General features: G+C 43.0%; 1 protein-coding gene across 7 annotated transcripts in view; it reads left to right on the top strand.

The window, feature by feature from the left end:
* Window positions 1–22,789, top strand: part of si:ch211-171b20.3 (uncharacterized) — a 152,291-nt gene that overhangs the window by 85,059 nt on the left and 44,443 nt on the right. For 5 of the 7 annotated variants that reach the window (XM_067980442.1, XM_067980450.1, XM_067980456.1 and 2 more), the window contains one exon: window positions 11,746–11,893. The exons of the other annotated variants lie outside the window; for them this stretch is intronic. In XM_067980442.1, coding sequence (XP_067836543.1) covers window positions 11,746–11,893 — 148 coding nt within the window. The remainder of the gene's footprint in view (window positions 1–11,745; window positions 11,894–22,789) is intronic. 7 annotated transcript variants of the gene reach the window in all.

Below are 22,789 nucleotides of genomic sequence, written 5' to 3'. Positions count from 1 at the left end.
TGTCCTATGAAACACGAAAACAGCAAAATGGCTATCTTTATGATCCAAAGCCAAAACTAGTTGATAAATGGTGTATTCAAATGCACATCCTAAATTTAACACAATCAAGGATACCTGATGTACCTTTTTGGAGGTGAGGTTCAACAATTCTCTGATGTATTGCCAGTCTTCTCTTTATACATGGCATTTGTGCCAAATTCTTTGGAGGCCTGCGGATATGAGATGGGGTAAAAGGGTACTTTCATATTTCTTGTCTTTCTTCAGTGACAGCAAAGTTAAGATTATGGCATATAAAACATATGTCCATGGTGTAAAACTCCCAGGCATTCAATGAAATGGCTTCTTTGTACCCTTGTGAGAGATCCAAGGCCAAGCTATGAGGTTGATTTTTGTCAAAAAGAAACAGTTGCAGGGAAGGAATATTCCAGTCTGTTCCTAGCTATCTCCTGCACCTTGGTGAGGGAGTTATCCTCTTTGCCCATCACTCTAGGATGAAACATTTAGTGAACAGTATGCGTGCTATGAATCTTTGAACTTGGACATCTAGTACAAGAAGACTTGCACATTGCAATATATCCTTCATAGGTCTTGTAAGAATACTGGGATCAGTATTCTGACTAATATTTGTCAGGGAACCAGATGAATCCTTAAACTCCTTAGCGAAGAATTACGGTGAGGAGCCATCTAGGGTTTATGGCCCAGCTTATACCTAGAAGTGATGAGACCTCAATTTGGCTTGGCAAACTGACTTACATCAGCAAGTTCAGATTGAATTCATGTTCACCTCACAAACCCTCAATTAGGATACCCACAAGCTGCTGAGAGAATTAATTGACCCTTTCTTGTCAAATCATCAAAGAAGAAGTCAGACAAAAAGTCATGCACTAACAATCATTTGTTAACTTCAAAACTATGATTGGCAATACTTAAGCATCAAATAGTTGTCGACAAGGTCACCTAGCATAAGAGCTTGTAAAGGCAGTTCAGTGGTATCACAGTAAATCACCATTAACTGGATTGCTGGTTATTAACCAATAGTTGAGATTAGTATCTAAAAGTGACATGAATTGATGCAATTAATTTAGCATTAAACACCTTAGATAGCTGACAAGTTAACAGCATTAAATAGCCATTCTATTGGATAGATTAGAGTCTGTGGTTAGCATTGTTTCCAGAACTTAAATGGCCTGTCCTTATGAGCTCTGTGGTCGAACTGATTGCTCGCATTCCTCTGGGCTGCTGGTGTTGGCTTCTGGGACGTGTGTTGATGAGCTGCCTTCTGTAGTGGCGTTATCTGTTCTTGGATCCTCTGCTCTGGGCTAATTCCAATTTATGCATTGGGAACTGTATCTGAACTAGCTGGCTTAAATTCTGCTTAATCTCAGTACATTTATGTGACACACTTATCTCTGCCTGTAACTGGCTAGTATAGCCATACAATCTGAGTTGTATAATCTCTTCTTATGTCCTGGTTGCAATTCGGCCCGTTTTGAGGCACCTTTCCATATATGTTAGACAAAGACAAAATAAGACAAAAAGAACAAAGGGAGACTGCTAATAGGTGTGCCAAACACCCTCTTGGATTCCTTGATTTTTAAAGAAAAACCCCTTTCCATTCAATTGACCAATCTGAGTGACGTGTCAATCACTTCAAACAGTCATGTACGTGCCTTTGAGGACCTCCAAGTTAATGAGGCATCGATACCTAGACATGCCAGATCACACAACTATTCCCGAGCTCCACAATCTTTCTCCAGCAAAGGGTATTGCACAGATACAGGTAAGGCATGACTTATTTATATCCCACTAATGAGCGTCTTCGGACCTTGATGCTGGTTTTCTATCAATGGTAAGGAATATTTTGTTTATATACAAGACTTCGTGATTTTAATTAGTTTTAGTCTTTTAGCCTTCAAAAGGGAACTGGGTAAGTACTTGAAAGGAAAATATTTGCAGGGCTACGGGGATAGGGCAGGGGAGTGGAGTGCGACTAGCTGGATTGCTCTTGCATAGAGCCAGTGCGGACTCAATGGGCCGAATTGGCTCCTTCCATGCTGTAACTTTTCTATGATTCTTTTGATTTCCTAGCATTCAGTTTCACTACTGACTCCATTTTGAGGACACCTTTAAGCTGAAACTCCATTTTAAATGGGAACATAGGAACAGGAGTAGGCCATTCAGCCCCTCCTTCCACTATTCAGTTGGAACATGGCTGATCTGTATCTTAACTCCATCTATCACCTTGGTTCCATAACCCCTAATACCCTTGCCTAACAAAAATCTATTAATCTCCTTTTTGAAATTTTCAATTGACCTAGCCTCAACCGTTTTTTGGGGGAGAGTTTTCTAGATTTCCACTACCCTTTGTATGAAGAAGTGCTTTCTGACATCACCCCTGAGCAGCCTAGCTCTAATTTTAAGGTTATGCCCTCTTGTTCTGGACTCTCCCACCAGAGAAAATAGTTTCGCTCTATCTACCCTATCAAATCCTTTAATCAGCTTGGACACTTCAATTAGATCCCCCCTTAATCTTCTATACTCAAGGGAATACAAGCCGAGTGTATGCAACCTGTCCTCATAATTTAACCCCTTTAGCCCCAGAATCATTCAAGTGAATCTGCGCTACACCCCCTCCAAGGCCAATATATGCTTCCTGAGGTGCGGTGGCCAGAACTGAATGCAGTCCTCCAGATGAGGTCTAACCAGAGCTCTGTACAACTGTAACATAACTTCCACCTCTTTGTATTCCAGCCCTCTTGAGATAAAGGCTAACATTCCATTAACCTTTTAAATTATTTTTTGTACCTGTCGACTAGCTTTTAGTGATTTCTGTACTTGGACACCTAAATCTCTCTGCTCATCCACAGTTTCTAGCTTCTCGTCATTTTAAAAAATACTCTGATCTATTTTTCTTGGGTCTAAAGTTGATGTCCTCACACTTTCCTACTTTGAACTCCATCTGCTACAGTTTTGTCCACTCACTTAATCTATCAATATCCCTTTGCAACTTTCTGCTTCCAGTTACACTATTTACTGTGCCATCTAACTTAGTGTTATCAGCAAACTTAGACATACATAAGAAATAGGAACAGAAGTAGGCCATACGGCCCCTCGAGCCTGCTCCGCCATTCAATAAGATCATGTCTGATCTTCTACCTCAACTCCACTTTCCCGCCCTATCCCCCATATCCCTCGATTCCATTAGTGTCCAAAAACACAAGGAGTTTAAAGTTGCATCCAGAGAAACCCTGTACTAGCCTAAAACAATACAAATGTGGTGATTGGTTGGCCTTCCCTGGGCAAATTTGTTTTAGGGAGGAACCAAGCCACATAATTAAACGTTAGATATGCTATGTGATTGATTGGCAGCTTCTTTTGATTTTAGGATACAGCTATTGAAATTCCAGTAAGCCCTGGTAACTATTTTGAGTTATTTATTTAACCAGGAGTTGTTCAACATCTTTGATTTTGAGTCTATAAACAGCAGTTGTGCAAAGTAAACCTCCAATGACAATTAGTTAACCAGACCATTTCATAGTTGGTAAGACAATAAAAGCTATACTTTTAAAGTCATTTAGGAATTCAGCTTAATATCATTATTGTTAGTTGCTTATTTTGCTTATGTGAGGAATTAGCATAGTATAACCAGAAACCCTGGAATTCTGTGGCACAAGCTCGGTGTGTGTGGCAACTACAACTAAATTCTGTAGCATAAAAATGGAGATTCTACAGCATATCTATCCAATTTTGGTGGAATAGTCCAGACTTTTTTAATATAAAGAATATTTTTTTTATTGAAAATACACAAAGATAACAACTATAATTACAATTAAATATTAACAACCATTGTAATTTACACCCCTCCAACCGCCCACTGCTCTATATTTCTTCATCCACGTCATATATAAATATAGTGAAAAGCTGTGGCCCCGGTACAGATCCCTGGGGGACACCACTAGTCACATCTTGCCAATTTGAGCACATACCCATTATCCCTACTCTCTGTCTCCTAATCAATTCCCTATCGAAGCCAATAGGTTGCCTCTAAATCCATGTGCTTCCATTTTTGTTAACCGTCTTTTATGTGGAACCTTGTTGAATGCCTTCTGGAAGTGCATATAAATAACATCCACAGACACTCTTATCTACCATGATACTTACCTCCTCAAAAAATTCAACTAGATTCGTTAGACATGATTTACCCTTTACAAATCCATGCTGGCTCTTGCTGATCAGCTGATATTTGTCCAAATGCTCAGTCACTCAGTACTGGGGAAAGAGAGAGCTGTTCCGTTGGGATGGACTACACCTGAACCATGCTGGGACCAAAGTTCTAGTGAATTGAATAACTTGGGAGGTAGATTGGGCTTTAAACTAAATAACTGGGGTGAGGGTCCCGGTGGAGAGAAATCTAGAATGCTAAAGAGAAAAGACAAAGAAGCAGTGCAGTAAAGTGATTGGGGTAAGGATAACCAGATTGTGTCAGGAAGGGACAGAGCATACAAACAAAAGTGTGCACTAACAAAAAGGGTCTGGGTAAGAAAAAATGGTAATAAGACAAATAGGGCCATGGTACAAAAAATGTTAAGACGTCTAAAAATGTTAAAAAGACACATCTAAAGGCACAGTACCTGAATGCACGAAGTATTCTTAATAAGGTAGACGAATTAACAGCGCAAATAGATGTAAACGGAAAAGAAAAAGATTAGTGAAGACAAATGTAGATCCCTTACAGTCAGAAATGGGAGAATTTATAATGGGGGAATAAGGAAATGGCAGAGCAATTAAACAAATACTTTGGTTCTGTTTTCACAGAAGAGGACACAAATAACATCCCAGAAATGCTAGGGAACCAAGGGACTAGTGAGAAGGAGGAATTAAAGGAAATTAGTATTAGTAAAAAAAAATAGTGCTGGAGAAATTAATGGGACTGAAAGCCAATAAATCCCCAGGGCCTGATAATCTGCATCCCAGAGTACTAGCCATGGAAATCGTGGATGCATTAGTTGTCATCTTCCAAAATTCTATAGATTATGGAACAGTTCCTTCAGATTGGAGGGTGGCAAATGTAACCCCACAATTTAAAAAAGGAGGGAGAGAGAAAACAGGGAACTACATACTGGTTAGCCTAATATCAGTAGTAGGGAAAAGGCTAGAGTCTATTATAAAGGATATGATAACAGGACACTTAGAAAATATCAACGGGATTAGACAAAGTCAACATGGAATATGAAAGGGAAATCATGTTTGACAGACCTACTGGAGTTTTTTGAGGATGTAACTGGTAAAATAGATAAGGGAGAACCAGTGGATGTGGTTTATTTGGATTTTCAGAAGGCCTTTGATAAAGTCCCACATAAGAGGTTAGCGTGCAAAATTAAAGCACATGGGATTGGAGGTAATATACTGGCATGGATTGAAAATTGGTTAACAGACAGTAGGAATTAAATGGGTCTTTTTCAGGGTGGCAGGCAGTGACTAGTGGGGTACTGCAGGGATCAGTGCTTGGGCCCCAGCTATTCACAATATATATCAATGATTTGGATGAGGGAACCCAATGTAATATTTCCAAGTTTGCTGACGACACAAAACTAGGTGGGATCATGAGTTGAGGAGGATGCAAAGAGGCTTCAAGGCGATTTAGACAAGTTGAGTGGGTGGGCAAATACATGGCAGGTGCAGTATAATGTGGATAAATGTGAAGTTATCCACTTCGGAAGGAAAAACAGAAAGGCAGAGTATTATTTAAATGATGATAGATTGGGAAATGTTGATGTACAAAGGGACCTGGGTGTCCTTGTACACCAGTCACTGAAAGCAAACATGCAGTGGCAGCAAGCAGTTAGGAAGGCAAATGGTATGTTGGCCTTCAATGCAAGAGAATTTGAGTACAGGAGCAAGGATGTCTTACTGCAGTTAAACAGGGCCTTGGTGAGACCACACCTGGAGTATTGTGTGCAGTTTTGTTCTCCTTGCCTAAGAAAGAATAGAGGGAGTGCACCAGACTGATTCCTGGAACGGCAGGACCGTCGTTTGGGGAAAGATTGGGTCGACCAGGCCTGTATTCACTCAAGTTTAGAAGAATGAAAGGGGATCTCATTGAAACATACAAAATTCTAACAGGGCTAGACAGACTGGATGCAGGGAGGATGTTTCCCCTGGCTGGGGGATCCAGAACGAGGGGTCACAGTCTCAGGATACGGGATAGGAAATTTAGGACTGAGATGAGGAGAAATTTCTTCACTCAGAGGGTGGTGAACCTGTGGAATTCTCTACCTCAGAAGGCTGTGGAGGCCAAGTCACTGAATATATTTAAGAAGGAGCTAGATAGATTTCTAGACACAGATGGCATCAAGGGGTATGGGGAGACAGCGGGAATATGGTATTGAGATAGAGGATCGGCCATGATCATTTTGAGTGGCGGAGCAGGCTTGAAGGGCCGAATGGCCTACTCCTGCTCGTATTTTCTGTTTCTATGTCCTTAACAGATTCTAGTAACATCCCCACAACTGACATTAGACTAATAGGCCTATAAATTTCCTAGTTTATCTCTCTTACCCTTCTTAAATAATGGAGTGACATTGGCAATTTTCCAATCCAAGAGGACAATTCCTGAATGAAGAGAGTTTTGGAAGATCATAACTAACACATCAACAATTTCCTCATCTACTTCTTTTAATACTCCGGAGTGGAAACCGTCGAGTCCTGGAGATTTGTCTACCTTTAATAACATTAGTTTATCCATCACCATTTATTTACTTATATTGAATCTAGTTAGTTCCTCCCCTTGATTTATTTTTATTTTTCCTTGTATCTCATATTTTATCTTCTTCCTCTACTGTGAAGACTGATTAAAAAATAGCTATGTAGCAAGTCTGCCATTTCCTGATTTCCAATTACAATATCACCCACATTACTCTTAGCCACCCTCTTTCTCTTAATATATTTGTAAAAACCTTTAGCGTTGTCCTTGATATCCCTACACATCCTAGGCAATTCTCCTATAGTCGTTCCACCAAGTTGAAGGTAGATGTCTGTTGTATAGCTGATCAGGAAACTTTGGGACAACAGATGTTGGAAGCTGAGTATGAGAACGTGCTAACACATCCAGGTTCTGGTGTCTATAATGATTGTGTTGTAGAGAGGCAAGCAGTTCCTGTGAAACTTGCATCTCCAACTGATGAACTTATGTTCAATGAGGTGTGTGTCCATGCTGTTGTTGGGAGGATGGTAGCAATATACTCAAACATTTTATTATGAATTTGTGCTGCAATATGAAGAGTTTCTTCTATCTGCCTAATGAAGGTTCAAACCTGCGTCTCTTGTCCAATTGTCATTAACGGGGAGGGTCAAGTTGGCTTCAAGATGATCGGCCTTGTGGTGGAAGATTGGAACTGAGTCAACTTTCCCTGGCAGACTAGTATGCTGATAGCTGAGTCAGGCAGGTCAACAATACTCCAGGGTACTGATGATGATTGATCAGCCAGGCTAATTAATGGGACCAGGAGGATAAGCCTGTTGCTGGGAGCTAGATTTCTCCCTGTTCAGTTATAGCTAATCCAATTGGTAATGGATAGTGTTGTCTTAGTCTGATGAGAAGCAGGAATCTAACCAGTGCTCTATGCACACTGCCCCTGCATATTTTTGGGGGTCCTAAGCCTTGGCAGGTTTTTCCAACTTGTTCCTGAGCTCTCTGGAGTTGGATAAATGGGTTGTGTTCCTAGGGAAGACAATGTTATATTCCACATTGGGCTTACAGAAATTTCTACCTGAGTGGATTGGTGAATCTTAAGCATAGTATTGGGTTTTTGCACATCAGCTGCCATGCTAAAATTCTTTATATTTCCCCATTTCTGTTTACTCTGGTCACCAACAGAATATTCTCTTGTCTAGCAGTAATTTCTATTCTACCTGATTGATTCAGTACCAAGCAGTGACAACAAACATTTATAATGAAATGCATTTGAGAAAGGGTGAATTATTTTCTACAATATGTAAACTATGATTTGAATAACTTTTGAAAATGCCTGATCATGCTTTTGGGAGAACTTTCAACTGCCTGCCGCAACACAAGTGGTGCAATGGAAAGTGACCAATTATAAGTAAATTTTGAACTCAAAATTTTCTCTTACCTTGAAATATAATTGAGCAGAATTTGAGGATGTCAACCTAACCATACAACATACACTATTAAATTCTGACCAGTTGCATTGTACAAATAACACATCCATGCCCTCAGAAGCACTGGAACCAGGTTATCACGTTTAGGGTTTTCCTCTGATTGATTCACTCTGTAAGCAGGCTTCCATCCTCTATGATTAAGAGAGTGGGTGCTAAATTGGGCCGTGTAGCACCCATTGTTTCGGCACTACGCGGCCTCCCAGAGATCCAGGATGGTATCTTGGATGTGCACGCACGCTTCTAGCGTGACATGCGCTGGACGCCATCTTGGTAAAGGGTTTAGCGCATGTGCAAATAACAAACATCATGTGAAGTAGGGAGAAAATGCGCTTGATCAGTGTGCAACGCTGATTTAAAGTGATAAGTTCTAAAATGGTGTCTAACGCTCCACTCAATGCACTGTCTTAACCACAACCATCTAAACATGTCTTCGAGTGCCTAGAGGACTCCCCCACCAGCGGTATTTAAAGGGACCATGCAGGATTTACGGGTTAGTTGCTGGATTATTGCTTCTGGCTGCTGAAGCATTTGTAACTGTTTTTGGAGGTCTCCTATACTTGAATACTAGGACGATGGATCATAGCCTAACATTTAGAGCCAAGACGTGCAGGAGTGAAGTTAGGAAACGCTTCTACATGCAAATGGTGGGAGAAGTTTGGAAGGCTCTTCTGCAAACGGCAGTTGATGCTAGCTCACTTGTGAATTTTAAATCTAAGATTGATAGATTTCTGTGAACCAAGAGTATTAAGGGATATGGGGCTAAGGCGGGTATATGGAGTTAGGTCACAGACAAACCATGATCTCATTGAATGGTGGAACACAGGCTTGAGGGGCTAAATGCCACTGACACTTGCTGCTTCCTGTTATACGGCACCTTCTCCTGCAACAAAATGGGACGTGTGTCTGGGTGATGTGCCTGTCATGGTTGAATAGCTGCCAGTGTGTGTGGCCTGTGAGTTGTGGGTGGGCGGCTTGCAACAGTGGTAATGTGTAAGGGCGAGAGGAAGCATCTGATTGGAAGAATTGAGTACTGATGCAAAGAGTTTGTTGGTATGTGGGTGATGGGGGTGTAGTGCGTGGAGCAGTGGATGCGGCTAATGGTGCAGTTGGTAGGAGATGCCACTTGACAGTTGACCTCGCTCACCTTGACCACTCATGTCAAAATATTGAACTTCTTCCTGCACTGCATCCATGTTCGTGATGCTGTCCGCCCTGCATCGACTGCGTCCCCCGCTGCCTCCCACTGCCTTTAGAGCATATGTCTGGAGGGCCTCTTGCTCCCACCCCCTGCAGATATAGGATGTCCCTCCATCTGTCCACCTCTTGCACCAAGGCCTCTTGTGCATCAGCAGAGAACCTTGGTGCACGCACTCTCGCAGGCCTGGTACAAACTCAGATTGGTGAGGTGTGGCATGCAGAATGGAGGATGTGGCATTTAGTGATGCGCAACTTTTATTCAGTGTTTTAAAATAACTCAACAGCTTGTAAACGTAGGGATGGGACCTGCATTTGTATTTTACGTGTGCGATGTCTGATCTCCGTTCAGACTCTGTGCAGCCAGCAGACTGTTATTTTTAGCGAATTACAGGTACTAGCTACCTTTAAGAGATTTTGGCTGGCTGTCAGAGAGACAGCCTGCCTTTAAGAGATTTGGGCTCCCCCTGTTGGTGGAAAGTTCGGATGTCATTGAATCCTCATGTCAACGCAGGTTTTTAACGCTTGTCTGAAGTAAGTGCTGAGGCAGGATGAATGCCTCGTCCTGCCTGCGACAGAAGCCGGTCCGGGTGCGGGTTAATCGCGGATTGCGATACCTGCGCCCGGTTTCGGGGGTTAACCAATTTAACCCCCTGTATCTTTTCCTCTCCGATACCTAGGTAAATGATAGTGAAACTCAGGGATCGTAAGAAAACCGTTACTCTGTACCCTGGCTACTGGAATGTATCACATCCTGCTGACAGCTTTTTTGTTGAGAAATCCTTTGGATGGTAACCTATTACATGCTGTTTCTTGCAATACAAACTATAAGTTTAAAAATTCAACACAAACAAGTATCTATTTTAAATATACCGTGTGTTCTGTAGCGTACTTGATCATCTGTATCAGTGCCTATCCCTATACTCTTCAGTCCCATTCTTAAACAGATATTTAGCAATCTTTTTTTCTGAAAGAATTGATTAACTTTTTATTGGCTGTCGGTTACATTGTACTTATAAAAGAATTTCCTGCTGATCCAATCCTATAATCAGTCTTGGATGAATGACTTCTGGAGGCTTATGCTTGCAGACAATTGTTTTTCAGTGCAATAACTCTTTTGTGTGAATCCTACTTTGGAAACACCACAAATGTCTGTGTATAGAAGATCTGTTGAAGTATTACAGATTGCTACAGTCTGCAGTTCTTTTTCTGTGGAGAAAGATCCATCGTACAAAATTGGATAAAGGTATCTAGACAAAGGAGCGATCTTTTGTTATTGAAACCAAATACTCCTGAGCAAGGGCAAACTCCTGAGTTTCCTCCTAATTACAGCCCCATTGGTGTATTCCACTGAGGTGGTGGTGGGGGTGGTCTGCTCCCAAAGCCAGTCAGTAGGAATTGAAAATAGCTCAGTCTTTTTAAAAAAAAAAAATTCAAACTGAGATTGAAGGAAGAAGCTTTCTTCAAAATCTGGTTCCCATGCTTGTTCTATTGCTAATGGCTGTCTAGTATACCAACAACACTCCCTATATAACCAGTCCACAAGAAGGACATAGATTTACCCACCTGACTAGGTGGAACCTCAGAAACCTACAGTAGCTATCAAAATTGTACATTAGTACCACTTACCAAGGGCATCCACAAATCAATCTGTAAGGATCACTTCATGCCACGCTGTATCATGTGCATAGTGCCATATACGCTGTATACCTTATAAACAATGTATGACAATGTGCTGCAACTGAAAACCATTGCAATTTTAAAAAGTTATTTATCTTTTTCTACTCACGCCTTGTTTTCAGAAAACAAAAAATTCCATTCTTTTTGTGATTTATGCTGATCAATTTATGGTAATGTAGATCATGGTTTACTGTACTGTATTGATGGGCATTTAGAATCCATTCAGCCCATCATGTCTGTCCTGGCTCTTTGAAAAAACTATCTAATTAGTCCCACTCCCCTGCTGTTTCCCCATAGCCCTGTAAATTTCTCTGTTTCAAGTATATATCCAGTTCCCTTTTGAAAGTTACTATTGGATCTGCTTCCTCCACCTTTTTCAGGCAGTTTGTAGAGATAAAAAAAATGTCTAATTCCCAGCTGTGGAAAAATGCCCTCAGTTTTAAGTGGTCGTTTTTTCCCCTTAGGTTGGAGGGGTGACACTCCCAGGTGCTGATTGCATTCTGCTCCTTTAAGTACTGTAACATCTACAGTAAGAGAGGGCAGTATTGTATATTGCTCTCATTTGTCCATTATTTTACATTTTTTGATCATCAAAGATAAAATAGATTATAGATATCCATACTCCTCCTGTCTCATGAATGCTGTATTCTGGATTCTCATCCAAAAGGACCTGTTTCTTTTCATTTGCAGTTCTTTCCTCCGAGTTGAAAAGAAATGACAAACATTTTAGAGTACCAACAGTGGCTCAAGCACATGGAATTGAGGGGTGTAAGGCCAAAAATGTTCAGCAATTACATAAGGAATTCACATATGGTGCACCTGAAACACATACTTTCAGGTAAGAGCCAATGTAAAAAAAAATCCTTGCCTTCCCTCCATTTTAAGTTATGTTTACTTTAGGTAATGATGCCACAAACCAATCTGCATTTATATGATGAAGGCAGCAAACACACTGTTAGGCCCTATTAGTGCTACAATTGAAACAGCTACCATAAGATGCAAAAGATTGATTTTCAGATTCCTACTCCCCTCAGAAGTATCTTTTTTCTGCTCAGCAGTTTCCCCAGACAGCATATCTGCAATTTGAACTTAGAGTGAGGATAATAGTATGTTAAAACACTTCACGGTAGGGCTCACCTCATTGCTTCATGTAGTAATAAGCCACAGATCAGGAAATTTTAATTCCTGGTCTGATTCAGAAGAAAAAGATGACTTAGTACTGGGCCCCTGCTCAACCCATCAAGCAGAACATTTAATGGATTTGTGCCACAAGTACGCCAAATTTTGACAATGGTATTCTCTGAAGCCCCCTACCCCCTACCCCCCCCCCCCCCCCCCCCCCCCGGAGTGGAGCCTTTGCTGTAAAACTTGCAAAAAGCCCTTGACTTTTGCTGATTTTACCCTTAGGTTCCTTCTGTGCATTACAGCCATATGGAATTAGAGGGCTGTTTGCTAGCAGCTGCTGATTACGGCCAACATGGATTGCTTGTCTAGAACCTCATGTGCCATTGTATACCCTTAATAGTAGCTAATGTGTTACCAGGGTACGGTAGCATAGTGGTTATGTTACTGGACTAGTAATCCAGAGGCCTGGACTAATAATCTGGAGTCAGAGTTCAAATCCCACCACGGCAGCTGGAGAATTTAAATTCAATTAAATAAAATCTGGAATAAAAAAAACTAGTATCAGTAATGGTGGCTATACTGAAATTACCGGATTGTCTTAAAAACCCATCTGCTTCACTAATGCCCTTTAGGGAAAGAAACCTGCCCTCCTTATCTGGTTTGGCCTATATGTGACTCCAGACCCACAGCAATGTGGATGATTATTAATCGCTCTCTGAAATGGCAAGCCACTCAGTTGTATAATCTCGCTACAGAAAGTCACAATAAGAATAAAACCACTCAGCATCGGACCACAAGGCACTGGACACGACAAAGGCAAACCAAGCCAAGACAACCCTGCAAAGTCCTCCTCACGAACATCTGGGGACCTGTGGCAAAATTGGGAGAGCTGTCCCACAGACTAGTCAAGCAACAGCCTGACATAGCCATACTCGCAGAATCATACCTTTCAGCCAATGTCCCAGACTCTTCCATCACCATCTCTGAGTATGTCCTGACCCACCAGAGGTGGCGGTACAGTGGTATACAGTCAGGAGGGAGTGGCCCTGGGAGTCCTCAACATTGACTCCGGACCCCATGATATCTCATGGCATCAGGTCAAACATGGGCAAGGAAACCACCTACTGCCCTCCCACAGCTGATGAATCAGTCCTGCTCCATGTTGAGCACCACTTGGAGGAAGCACTGAGGATAGCAAGGAGCACAGAATGTGGGGGACTTCAATATCCATCACCAAGCGTGGCTCGGTAGCACCACATTGACCGAGCTGGCTGAGTCCTGAAGGACATAGCTGCCAGACTGGGCCTGCGGCAGGTGGTGAGCGAACCAACACGAGGGAAAAACCTACTTGGCCTCGTCCTCACTAATCTACCTGTCGCAGATGTATCTGTCCATGACTGCATTAGTAGGAGTGACCACTGCACAGTCCTCATGGAGACGAAGTCCCATCTTCGCACTGAGGACACCATCCAACGTGTTGTGTGGCACTATCACCGTGCTAAATGGGATAGATTCAGAACAGATCTAGCAGTTCAAAACTGGGCATCCATGAGGTGCTGTGGGCCATCAGCAGCAGAATTGTATTCCAGCACAATCTGTAACCTCATGGCCAGCATATTCCTCACTCCACCATTACCAACAAGCCAGGGGATCAACCCTGGTTCAATGAGGAGTGTAGAAGAGCATGCCAGGAGCAGCACCTGGTGAAACTACAACACAGGACTACATGCATGCTAAACAGCGGAAGCAGCATGCTATAGACAGAGCTAAGTTGATTCCACAACCATGGATCAGATCAAAGCTTTGCAGTCCTGCCACATTTAGTCGTGAATGGTGGTGGCCAATTAAACAACTAACGGGAGGAGGAGGCTCTGTAAACATCCCCATACTCAATGATGGCAGAGTCCAGAACGTAAGTGCAAAAGACAAGGCTGAAGCATTTGCAACAATCTTCAGCCGGAAGTGCCGAGTAGATGATCCATCTCAGCCTCCTCCTGATATCCCACCATCACAGAAGCCAGTCTTGAACCAATTTGATTCACTCCATGTGATATCAAGAAATGGCTGAGTGCACTGGATACAGCAAAAGCTATGGGCCCCGACAACATCCCGGCTGTAGTGCTGAAGACTTGTGCTCCAGAACTAGCTGCGCCTCTAGCCAAGCTGTTCCAGTACAGCTACAACACTGGCATCTACAATGTGGAAAATTGCCCAGGTATGTCCTGTCCACAAAAAAATGCAGGACAAATCCAATCCGGCCAATTACCGCCCCATCATTCTACTCTCAATCATCAGTAAAGTGATGGAAGGTGTCGTCGACAGTGCTATCAAGCGGCACTTACTCACCAATAACCTGCTCGCCGATTCTCAGTTTGGGTTCCGCCAGGACCACTCGGCTCCAGACCTCATTACAGCCTTGGTCCAAACATGGACGAAAGAGCTGAATTCCAGAGGTGAGGTGAGAGTGACTGCCCTTGACATCAAGGCAGCATTTGACTGAGTGTGGCACCAAGGAGCCCCAGTAAAATTGAAGTCAATGGGTGTCAGGGGGAAAACTCTCCAGTGGCTGGAGTCATACTTAGCATAAAGGAAGATGGTAGTGGATGTTGGAGGCCAATCATCTCAGCCCCAGGACACTACTGCAAGAGTTCCTCAGGGCAGTGTCCTAGGCCCAGCCATCTTCAGCTGCTTCATCAATGACCTTCCCTCCATTATAAGTTCAGAAATGGGGATGTTTGCTGATGATTGCAGTGTTCAGTTCTATTTGCAACCCCGAAGATAATGAAGCAGTCCGTGCCTGCATGCAGCAAATGTAAGGAATCTTACAACACCAGGTTATAGTCCAACCTGGTGTTGTAAGATTCCTTACATTTGTCCACCCCAGTCCATCACCGGCATCTCCACTTCATGCATGCAGCAAGACCTTGACAACATCCAGGCTTGGGCTGATAAGTGGCAAGTTACATTCGTGCCAGACAATTGCCAGGCAATTACCATCTCCAACAAGAGAGAGTCTAACCACCTCCCCTTGATATTCAACAGCATTACCATCGCCGAATCCCCCACCATCAACATCCTGGGAATCACCATTGACCAGAAACTTAACTGGACCAGCCATATAAATGCTGTAGCTACAAGAGCAAGTCAGAGGCTGGGTATTCTGCGGCTGACTCTTGACTCCCCAAAGCCTTTCCACCATCTACAAGGCACAAGTCAGGAGTGTGATGGAATACTCTCCACTTGCCTGGATGAGTGCAGCTCCATCAACACTCAAGAAGTTCGACACCATCCAGGACAAAGCAACCCGCTTGATTGGCACCCGATCCACCATCCTAAATATTCCCTCCCTTCACCACCGGTGCACTTTGGCTGCAGTGTGTACCATCCACAGGATGCACTGCAGTAACTTGCCAAGGCTTCTTCAACAGCACCTCCCAAACCCATGACCTCTACCACCTAGAAGGACAAGGGCAGCAGGCACATGGGAACAACACCACCTGCACGTTCCCCTCCAAGTCACACACCATCCCGACTTGGAAATATATCGCCGTTCCTTCATCGTTGCTGGGTCAAAATCCTGGAACTCCCTACCTAACAGCACTGTGGGAGAATCTTCACCACATGGACTGCAGTGGTTCAAGAAGCCCACATCTCATGAACGAATAAAAGAAAAAGATGCAAATAAGACACGGTAACTGTCCAAGCTATGAATCCTGAGCCCCCAGATGAAGAATTCAAATAGCTGGACTTTTGTGATTGAACAAAATATGCCAGGACAGTATAAAATAAGCAGTGTGCCAAAAATATGCATTGGGTAGGATTCTGTTATCAGTAGGCTTCCCAGAATTTTTCTGTGGGAAATATAGCTGAAGCACCAGTTGGGGATACTTCCTTCAGAACCCTTCATTGCAATGACAGACTGCATTGGATGCATAATTGTCGGCCATTGTGCTTTACTGAGACTTTTTGGCTTCAGTATGGACTGCAGACCAAGATGTTTCAGGTGTCCTTTAATGGGAAAGGATTTTCAGGCAGTAGGTTGGGAAGCAACTAGAGAGCTACAAGCATCACCAGCAGACTATTCTGGATATGCTCAATCACCACAGGATTAGCCACCTTGTTTACAGGTCAGAGCAGTGTGTTTATGAGGTATCTTTTCATCATTGCAGCTGTTTCAAAGTTGCACTACTTTTCTGTTTGGGGTTCAGGATGATTTGCCATTAGTCCGGACTTTGCAAATATGATGGTGGGCTTTATATGGTTCAGCATTGTCCTTTGTGGAGGAGTGGTGGTGTTACTGGTTTGTGATCCCTCTTTGACTTTCCTGGAGTGTGAAAGGTGCTTGGCTTGTGTGAGCTTCCAGGAATTGGTTCCATATTGCCTAATTTTTCCTGAATTCAATGCGGAGTTCGTACAAGACACTTTTTGAACTGGACATTTCACAGTAGTTTCACCCAAATCTTTGCTGTGGGTAGGGTTGGAACGCCACCATAGTAGAGAGCTAGATTTTCATAAATCCGTGTTGACTTTGTCTAATCCAGTTGATATTTTCTAAGTGTCCTGTTATCACATCCTTTATAATAGACTATAGCATTTTCCCTACTACCTCAGGAGCCATCTCCACTGTTAGGGATACCCATGTGTTGAAGATGACAACAGCACTAATATTTTATGTTACAGGGTCCTTTCAGGCCACTGCAGCCAAATGAATTCTATTGTTTATAGACGCGTGAAAGAAGTGATAGACATCATGTTTGCAAGGGGAAACACCTTCATATTTTTCCAGTGGAAAGCAGCTAGAGATGGTACAAAACTATTTCAACTGGCAGGGTTTTCAAAAGTGCAAACCATCATAAATATTACATAATGTGGCTATCAGGGCTCTACATATGAATTTCAAAATTGACATCAACAGGAAGAGGTTCCACTCCATAAATGTGCAGGTGATTAGTGGCTACACAAGCATTATCCTGCACGTCAATGCCAGTTTCTCCGGGAGCTCCCGTGACACTTTCATTCTACAGCGGTCTGTTGTATTGTAATTTTTTTTCAGGGGCCTCATAATGAATGGATGTCTTATGGGCGGTTTGGTTTCCCTTTTGCACGCCTGGCTGATGTTACCCATCAAGAACTCCCATACAGCAGCAGAGTGGTTACTATAGAGCACATCATAGGCATGCTCAAGTAGTTGCTCCATCATTTGATCACCCAGGTTGGGAGCTGCTGAACACTCCAGTTATGGTGTGTTGCATGCTTCACAGTTTGGCCATCAGAAGAAGAATGGGCATGCAGCAGGCTGAGGAGGAACAGGGACCCATAACCCGCCCCCCCCGGCCCCAGAAAAAGAAGAAGCTGTCACTGTCCAGGTGAGATTGTGCTATGAAAACAAATACTGTAGCTCTCATGACCTGCAATGCCCTCTTTCTGCCCGATAACAGCACTTATAATCTTGCCAAGACACTACCCGACAAACAATAAACAAAGTGATCTCTGCCTATTTGGTGCTATTAATATGCTAAATGCTCTCATCCCTACCCCATGCTTCTCCGTGGTGGTCCTATAGGCATGCTTGTTCAACTGCTTATCCTAAGATTGTAGTGCAGTGGTCCATGAGTGGGACAAGCAACATTGATGGTAGGTTGCTATGACCTGCTGAGATAGTTGTGACCTTCAACTCTGGGTGCAGGGTCATTGATATCCCTCAGCAACGTTCCTGTTCCATGTCCAATGATAAAGTGGCTGCCAGCACCTGCCTACTATCTGGCACTTCCTCACTCCTTTACCAGGCCTAGCTGGAGTGGGAACGTGTCAATGGATGGCCGCTTCCTCAGACTTTTCTCCAGCCATGCTCTTGGTGCTAGGTCTCTCAGCTGAATGCCCCACAATCTGCATTTGAGCAGTCTATAGGGTGAAACCAGTGTGGATGAAGCCTGATATCATTGCTCTTTTCAATCACTCATCAATGAAATCCGACGGTAACAGACTCCTGTATCTGAGTGCCCCAGGTCTCAATGGCACCAGAGAGAGAACTCTCTTCATGCTTGCTGTCTCTGCTTTAGGGCTTCACAGTAGAGGGCTGCAAAAATGTCACTTGTTCATTGTGCACTGGGCCTGCTTTCAACAGGGGCAAAATGAATTTGCTGCATCCTTTGAGTCTGCCATGAGCAAAAGGGAGCAGCTTTCAGGGATGTCAATAAATCCCTCATGCAGGACTGTAGAGAAGTTAGAGGTGCACTACTGCACATTTCCTGACAGCTGCTGCAGGCTGCTCATGGTGAACTCTGGATGTAGGAAATATGATTTGCTCCTGTATTAACTGTTGTCTGAAGGCAGGCCAATAGGATACCATCCCTAGCCTATGTTGTTGACAAATGGCATGGGCTTGAAGCTTTGCTAGATATTTTGCATCCTCTCATGACATCTCTACTTTTTGTTTCTCACCTGTGACTTGTGACATATCTCTAGGGTGCTCATATCTGTGCTGCTGCTTGAGCCAAGTGGAATGCCTGCCTTAGCCTTTGTCTGTAGGCAGAACACATGTAAGGAGATGATAGCAAATACCTTGACACTCCAAATGGCAACCCATGTCCAGACCACCTCCCTTCCAGGGCCAGTACTTTGCAAATGAGCTGGTATGGTATTTCAATTGACCGTACTCTTTGTGAACTGAACTTTGAACTGCTATGCAGAATTTCACTGTACCCTATAAGACCATAAGAGATGGGAGCAGGAGTGGGCCATTCAATGAGATCATGGCTGATCTGATTTTTACCTCAACTCGACTTTTCTGCCTTTTCCCCATATCCTTTGACTCCCTTGCTGATCAAAAATTTGTCTAAATCAGCCTTGAATGTATTCAATGACTCAGCCTCCACAGCTTTTTGGGGTAAAAAATTCCAGAGATTCACGACCCTCTGGGAGAAGAAAATCCTCCTCATTTCCATCTTAAATGGGCGACCCCTTACTCTGAGACTATACCCCCTAGTTTTAGATTCCCCCATGAGGGGTAACATCCTCTCAGCATCTACCCTATCGAGTCCCCTCAGCATCTTGTATGTTTCAATAAGATCTCCTCTCATTCTTCTAAACTCCAATGAGTATAGACCCAACCTGTTCAATCTTTCCTCATAAGACAACCCTTCCATACCCGGAATCAACCTAGTGAACCTTCTCTGAACTGCCTCCAATGCAAGTATGTCCTTCCTTAAATGAGGGCACCAGAACTGTACGCAGTACTCCAGGTGTGGTCTCACCAGCACCCTGTACAGTTGTAGCATGACTTCACTGCTTTTATACTCCATCCCCCTAGAAATAAAGGCCAATATTCCGTTTGCCTTCCGGATTACCTGCTGCACCTGTATGTTGACTTTTTGTGTTTCATGTACGAGGACACCCAGATCCCTCTGTACCGCAGCATTTTGTAGTATTTCTCCATTCAAATAATATTTTGCTTTCTTATTTTTCCTCCCAAAGTGGATGACTTCACATTTTCCCACATTATATTCCATCTACCAAATTTTTGCCCATTCGCTTAACCTGTCAATATCCCTTTGCAGACACTTTGTGTCCTCATCGCAACTTGCTTTTCCACCTATCTTTGTATCATCAGCAAATTTGGCCACGAGACATTCTGTTCCTTCATCCAAGTCATTGATATATATTGTAAATAATTGAGGCCCCAGCACTGAGCCCTGCGGCACCCCACTAGTTACATATTGCCATTTTGAAAATGACCCTTTTATCCCGACTCTATGGTTTCTGTTAGTTAGCCAATCCTCTATCCATGCCAGTATATTACCCACAACACCATGAGCTCTTAGCTTGTGCAGTAATCTTTTATGTGGCATCTTATCGAATGCCTTTTGGAAATCCAAATATACTGCATCCATTGGTTCCCCATTATCCATCCTGCCCATTACTTCCTCAGAGAACTCTAATAAATTTGTCAGACACTATTTCCCCTTCATAAAACCATGTTGACTCTCCTTGATTGTATTATGAGTCTCCAAATGTGCTACTACTACTTCCTTAATAATAAATTCTAGCATTTTCCCAATGACAGATGAAAGGCTAACTGGTCTATAGTTACCTGCTTTCTGTCTCACTCCCTTCTTGAATAGGGGTGTTACGTTTGCGGTTGTCCAATCCACTGGGACCTTTCCAGAATCTGGAAGATGACAACCAATTCAGCAAAGGAGGACAAAGAGATTGATTAAGAGGGGAAAAATAGAGTATGAGAGTAAACTAGCAGGGAACACAAACTGACTGTAAAAGCTTCTATAAATATGTCAAGAGAAAAAGATTAGTGAAGACAAATGTAGGTCCCTTACAGTCAGAAATGGGGGAAATTATAATGGGGAACAAAGAAATGGCAGAACAATTAAACACATACTTTGGTCTGTCTTCACAAAGGAGGACACAGATAACCTCCCAGAAATGTTAGGGAACCAAGGGGCTAGTGAGAGGGAGGAACTGAAGGAAATCAGTCTTAGTTAAAAAATAGTGCTAGGGAAATTAATGGGGCTAAAGGTAGACAAATCCCCAGGGCCTGATAATCTGCATCCCAGAGTACTAAAGGAAGTGGCCCTGGAAATAATGGATGCATTGGTGGTCATCTTCCAAAATTCTATAGGCTCTGGAACAGTTCCTACAGATTGGAGGGTGGCAAATGTAACCCCACTATTTAAAAAAAAAAAGGGAGAGGAAAAACAGGGAATTACAGACCAGTTAGCTTAACATCAATAGTGGGGAAAGTGCTTGAGTCTATTATAAAGGATGTGATAACAGAACACTTGGAAGGCATTAATGGGATTGGACAAAGTCAGCATGGGTTTATGAAAGGGAAATCATGCTTAACAAATCTACTGGAGTTTTTTGAGATGTAACTAGTAGAATAGATAGGGGAGAACCAGTGGATGTGGTGTACTTGGATTTTCAGTGGGCTTTTGATAAGGTCCCACACAAGAGGTTAGTGTGCAAAATTAAAGCACATGGGATTGGGGGAAAATACTGGCATGGATTGAGAATTGGTTGACAGACAGGAAACAGAGAGTAGGAATAAACGGGTCTTTTTCCGGGTGGCAGGCAGTGACTAGTGGGGTACCACAGGGATCAGTGCGTGGGCCCCAGCTATTCACAATATATATCAATGATTTGGATGAGGGAACTAAATGTAACAATTCTAAGTTTGCAGATGACGCAAAGCTGGGGTGGAATGTGAGCTGAGGAGGATGCAAAGTGGCTCCAATGTGATTGACAAGTTGGGTGAGTGGGTAAGAACATGGCAGATGCAGTGCAACGTAGATAAATGTGAGGTTATCCACTTTGGTTGTAAAAACAGAAAGACAGATTATTATCTGATTGGTGATAGATTGGGAAAAGGGGAGGTGCAACGAGACCTGGGTGTCCTTGTACACCAGTCGCTAAAAGCGAGCATTCAGGTGCAGCAAGCAGTTCGGAAGGCGAATGGTATGTTGGCCTTCATTGCAAGAGGATTTGAGTACAGGAACAGGGATGTCTTACTGCAGTTGTACAGGGTCTTGGTGAGACCACATCTGGAGTATTGTGTGCAGTTTTGGTCTCCTTATCTGAGGAAGGATGTCCTTGCTATGGAGGGAGTGCAACAAAGGTTTACCAGACTGATTCCTGGGATGGCAGGACTGACGTATGAGGAGAGATTGGGTCGACTAGGCCTATATTCACTAGAGTTTAGAAGAATGAGAGGTGATCTCATCGAAACATATAAAATCCTAACAGGACTAGGCAGACTAGATGCAGGGAGGATGTTCCCGATGGATGGAGAATCCATAACCAGGGGTCACAGTCTCAGGATATGGGGTACGCCATTTAGAACTGAGATGAGGAGAAATTTCTTCTCTCAGTGGGTGGTGAACCTGTGGAATTCTCTATCACAGAAGGCAGTGGAGGCCAAGTCATTAGATGTATTCAAGAAGGAGATAGATATATTTCTTAATGCTAAGGGGATCAAGGGATATGGGGAAAAAGCGGGAACAAGGTACTGAGTTAGACGATCAGCCATCATCATTTTGAATGGCGGAGCAGGCCTGAAGGGCCGAATGGCCTACTCTTGCTCCTATTTTCTTTGATTCAATGCATCCACTATCACTGTAGCCATTTCCTTTAGGACCCTCTGATGCAAGCCATCAGGTCCAGGGCACTTGTCAGCCTTTAGACCCATTAGTTTACCCAGTACTTTTTTTCTAGTGATAGTGATTGTTTTTAGTTCCTCTCTCCCCTTGGCCCCTTGATTTTCTACTATTATTGGTATATTATTAGTGTCTTCTACTGTGAAGACAGATACAAAATATCTGTTCAATTCCTCTGCCATTCCCTTGTTTTCCATTATTATTTCCCCAGTCTCATTCTCTAAGGGACCAATGTTTACTTTAGCTAGCCTCTTCCTTTTTATATACTTGTAGAGGCTTTAACTGTCAGTTTTTATATTTCTTGCTAGTTTACTCTCATTTATTTTCTCCCTCTTTATTATTCTTTTAGTCATCCTTTGCTGGTTTTTAAAGTTTTCCCAATCTTCGGGCTTACCAGTAATCTTTGCCACGTTGTACGCTTTTTCTTTTAACCTGATACCATC

Source organism: Heptranchias perlo, chromosome 3, assembly GCF_035084215.1.
Source record: "Heptranchias perlo isolate sHepPer1 chromosome 3, sHepPer1.hap1, whole genome shotgun sequence".
In the NCBI taxonomy this organism is placed as follows: domain Eukaryota; kingdom Metazoa; phylum Chordata; class Chondrichthyes; order Hexanchiformes; family Hexanchidae; genus Heptranchias; species Heptranchias perlo.
This window is presented reverse-complemented; position numbering and strand designations above follow the sequence as displayed.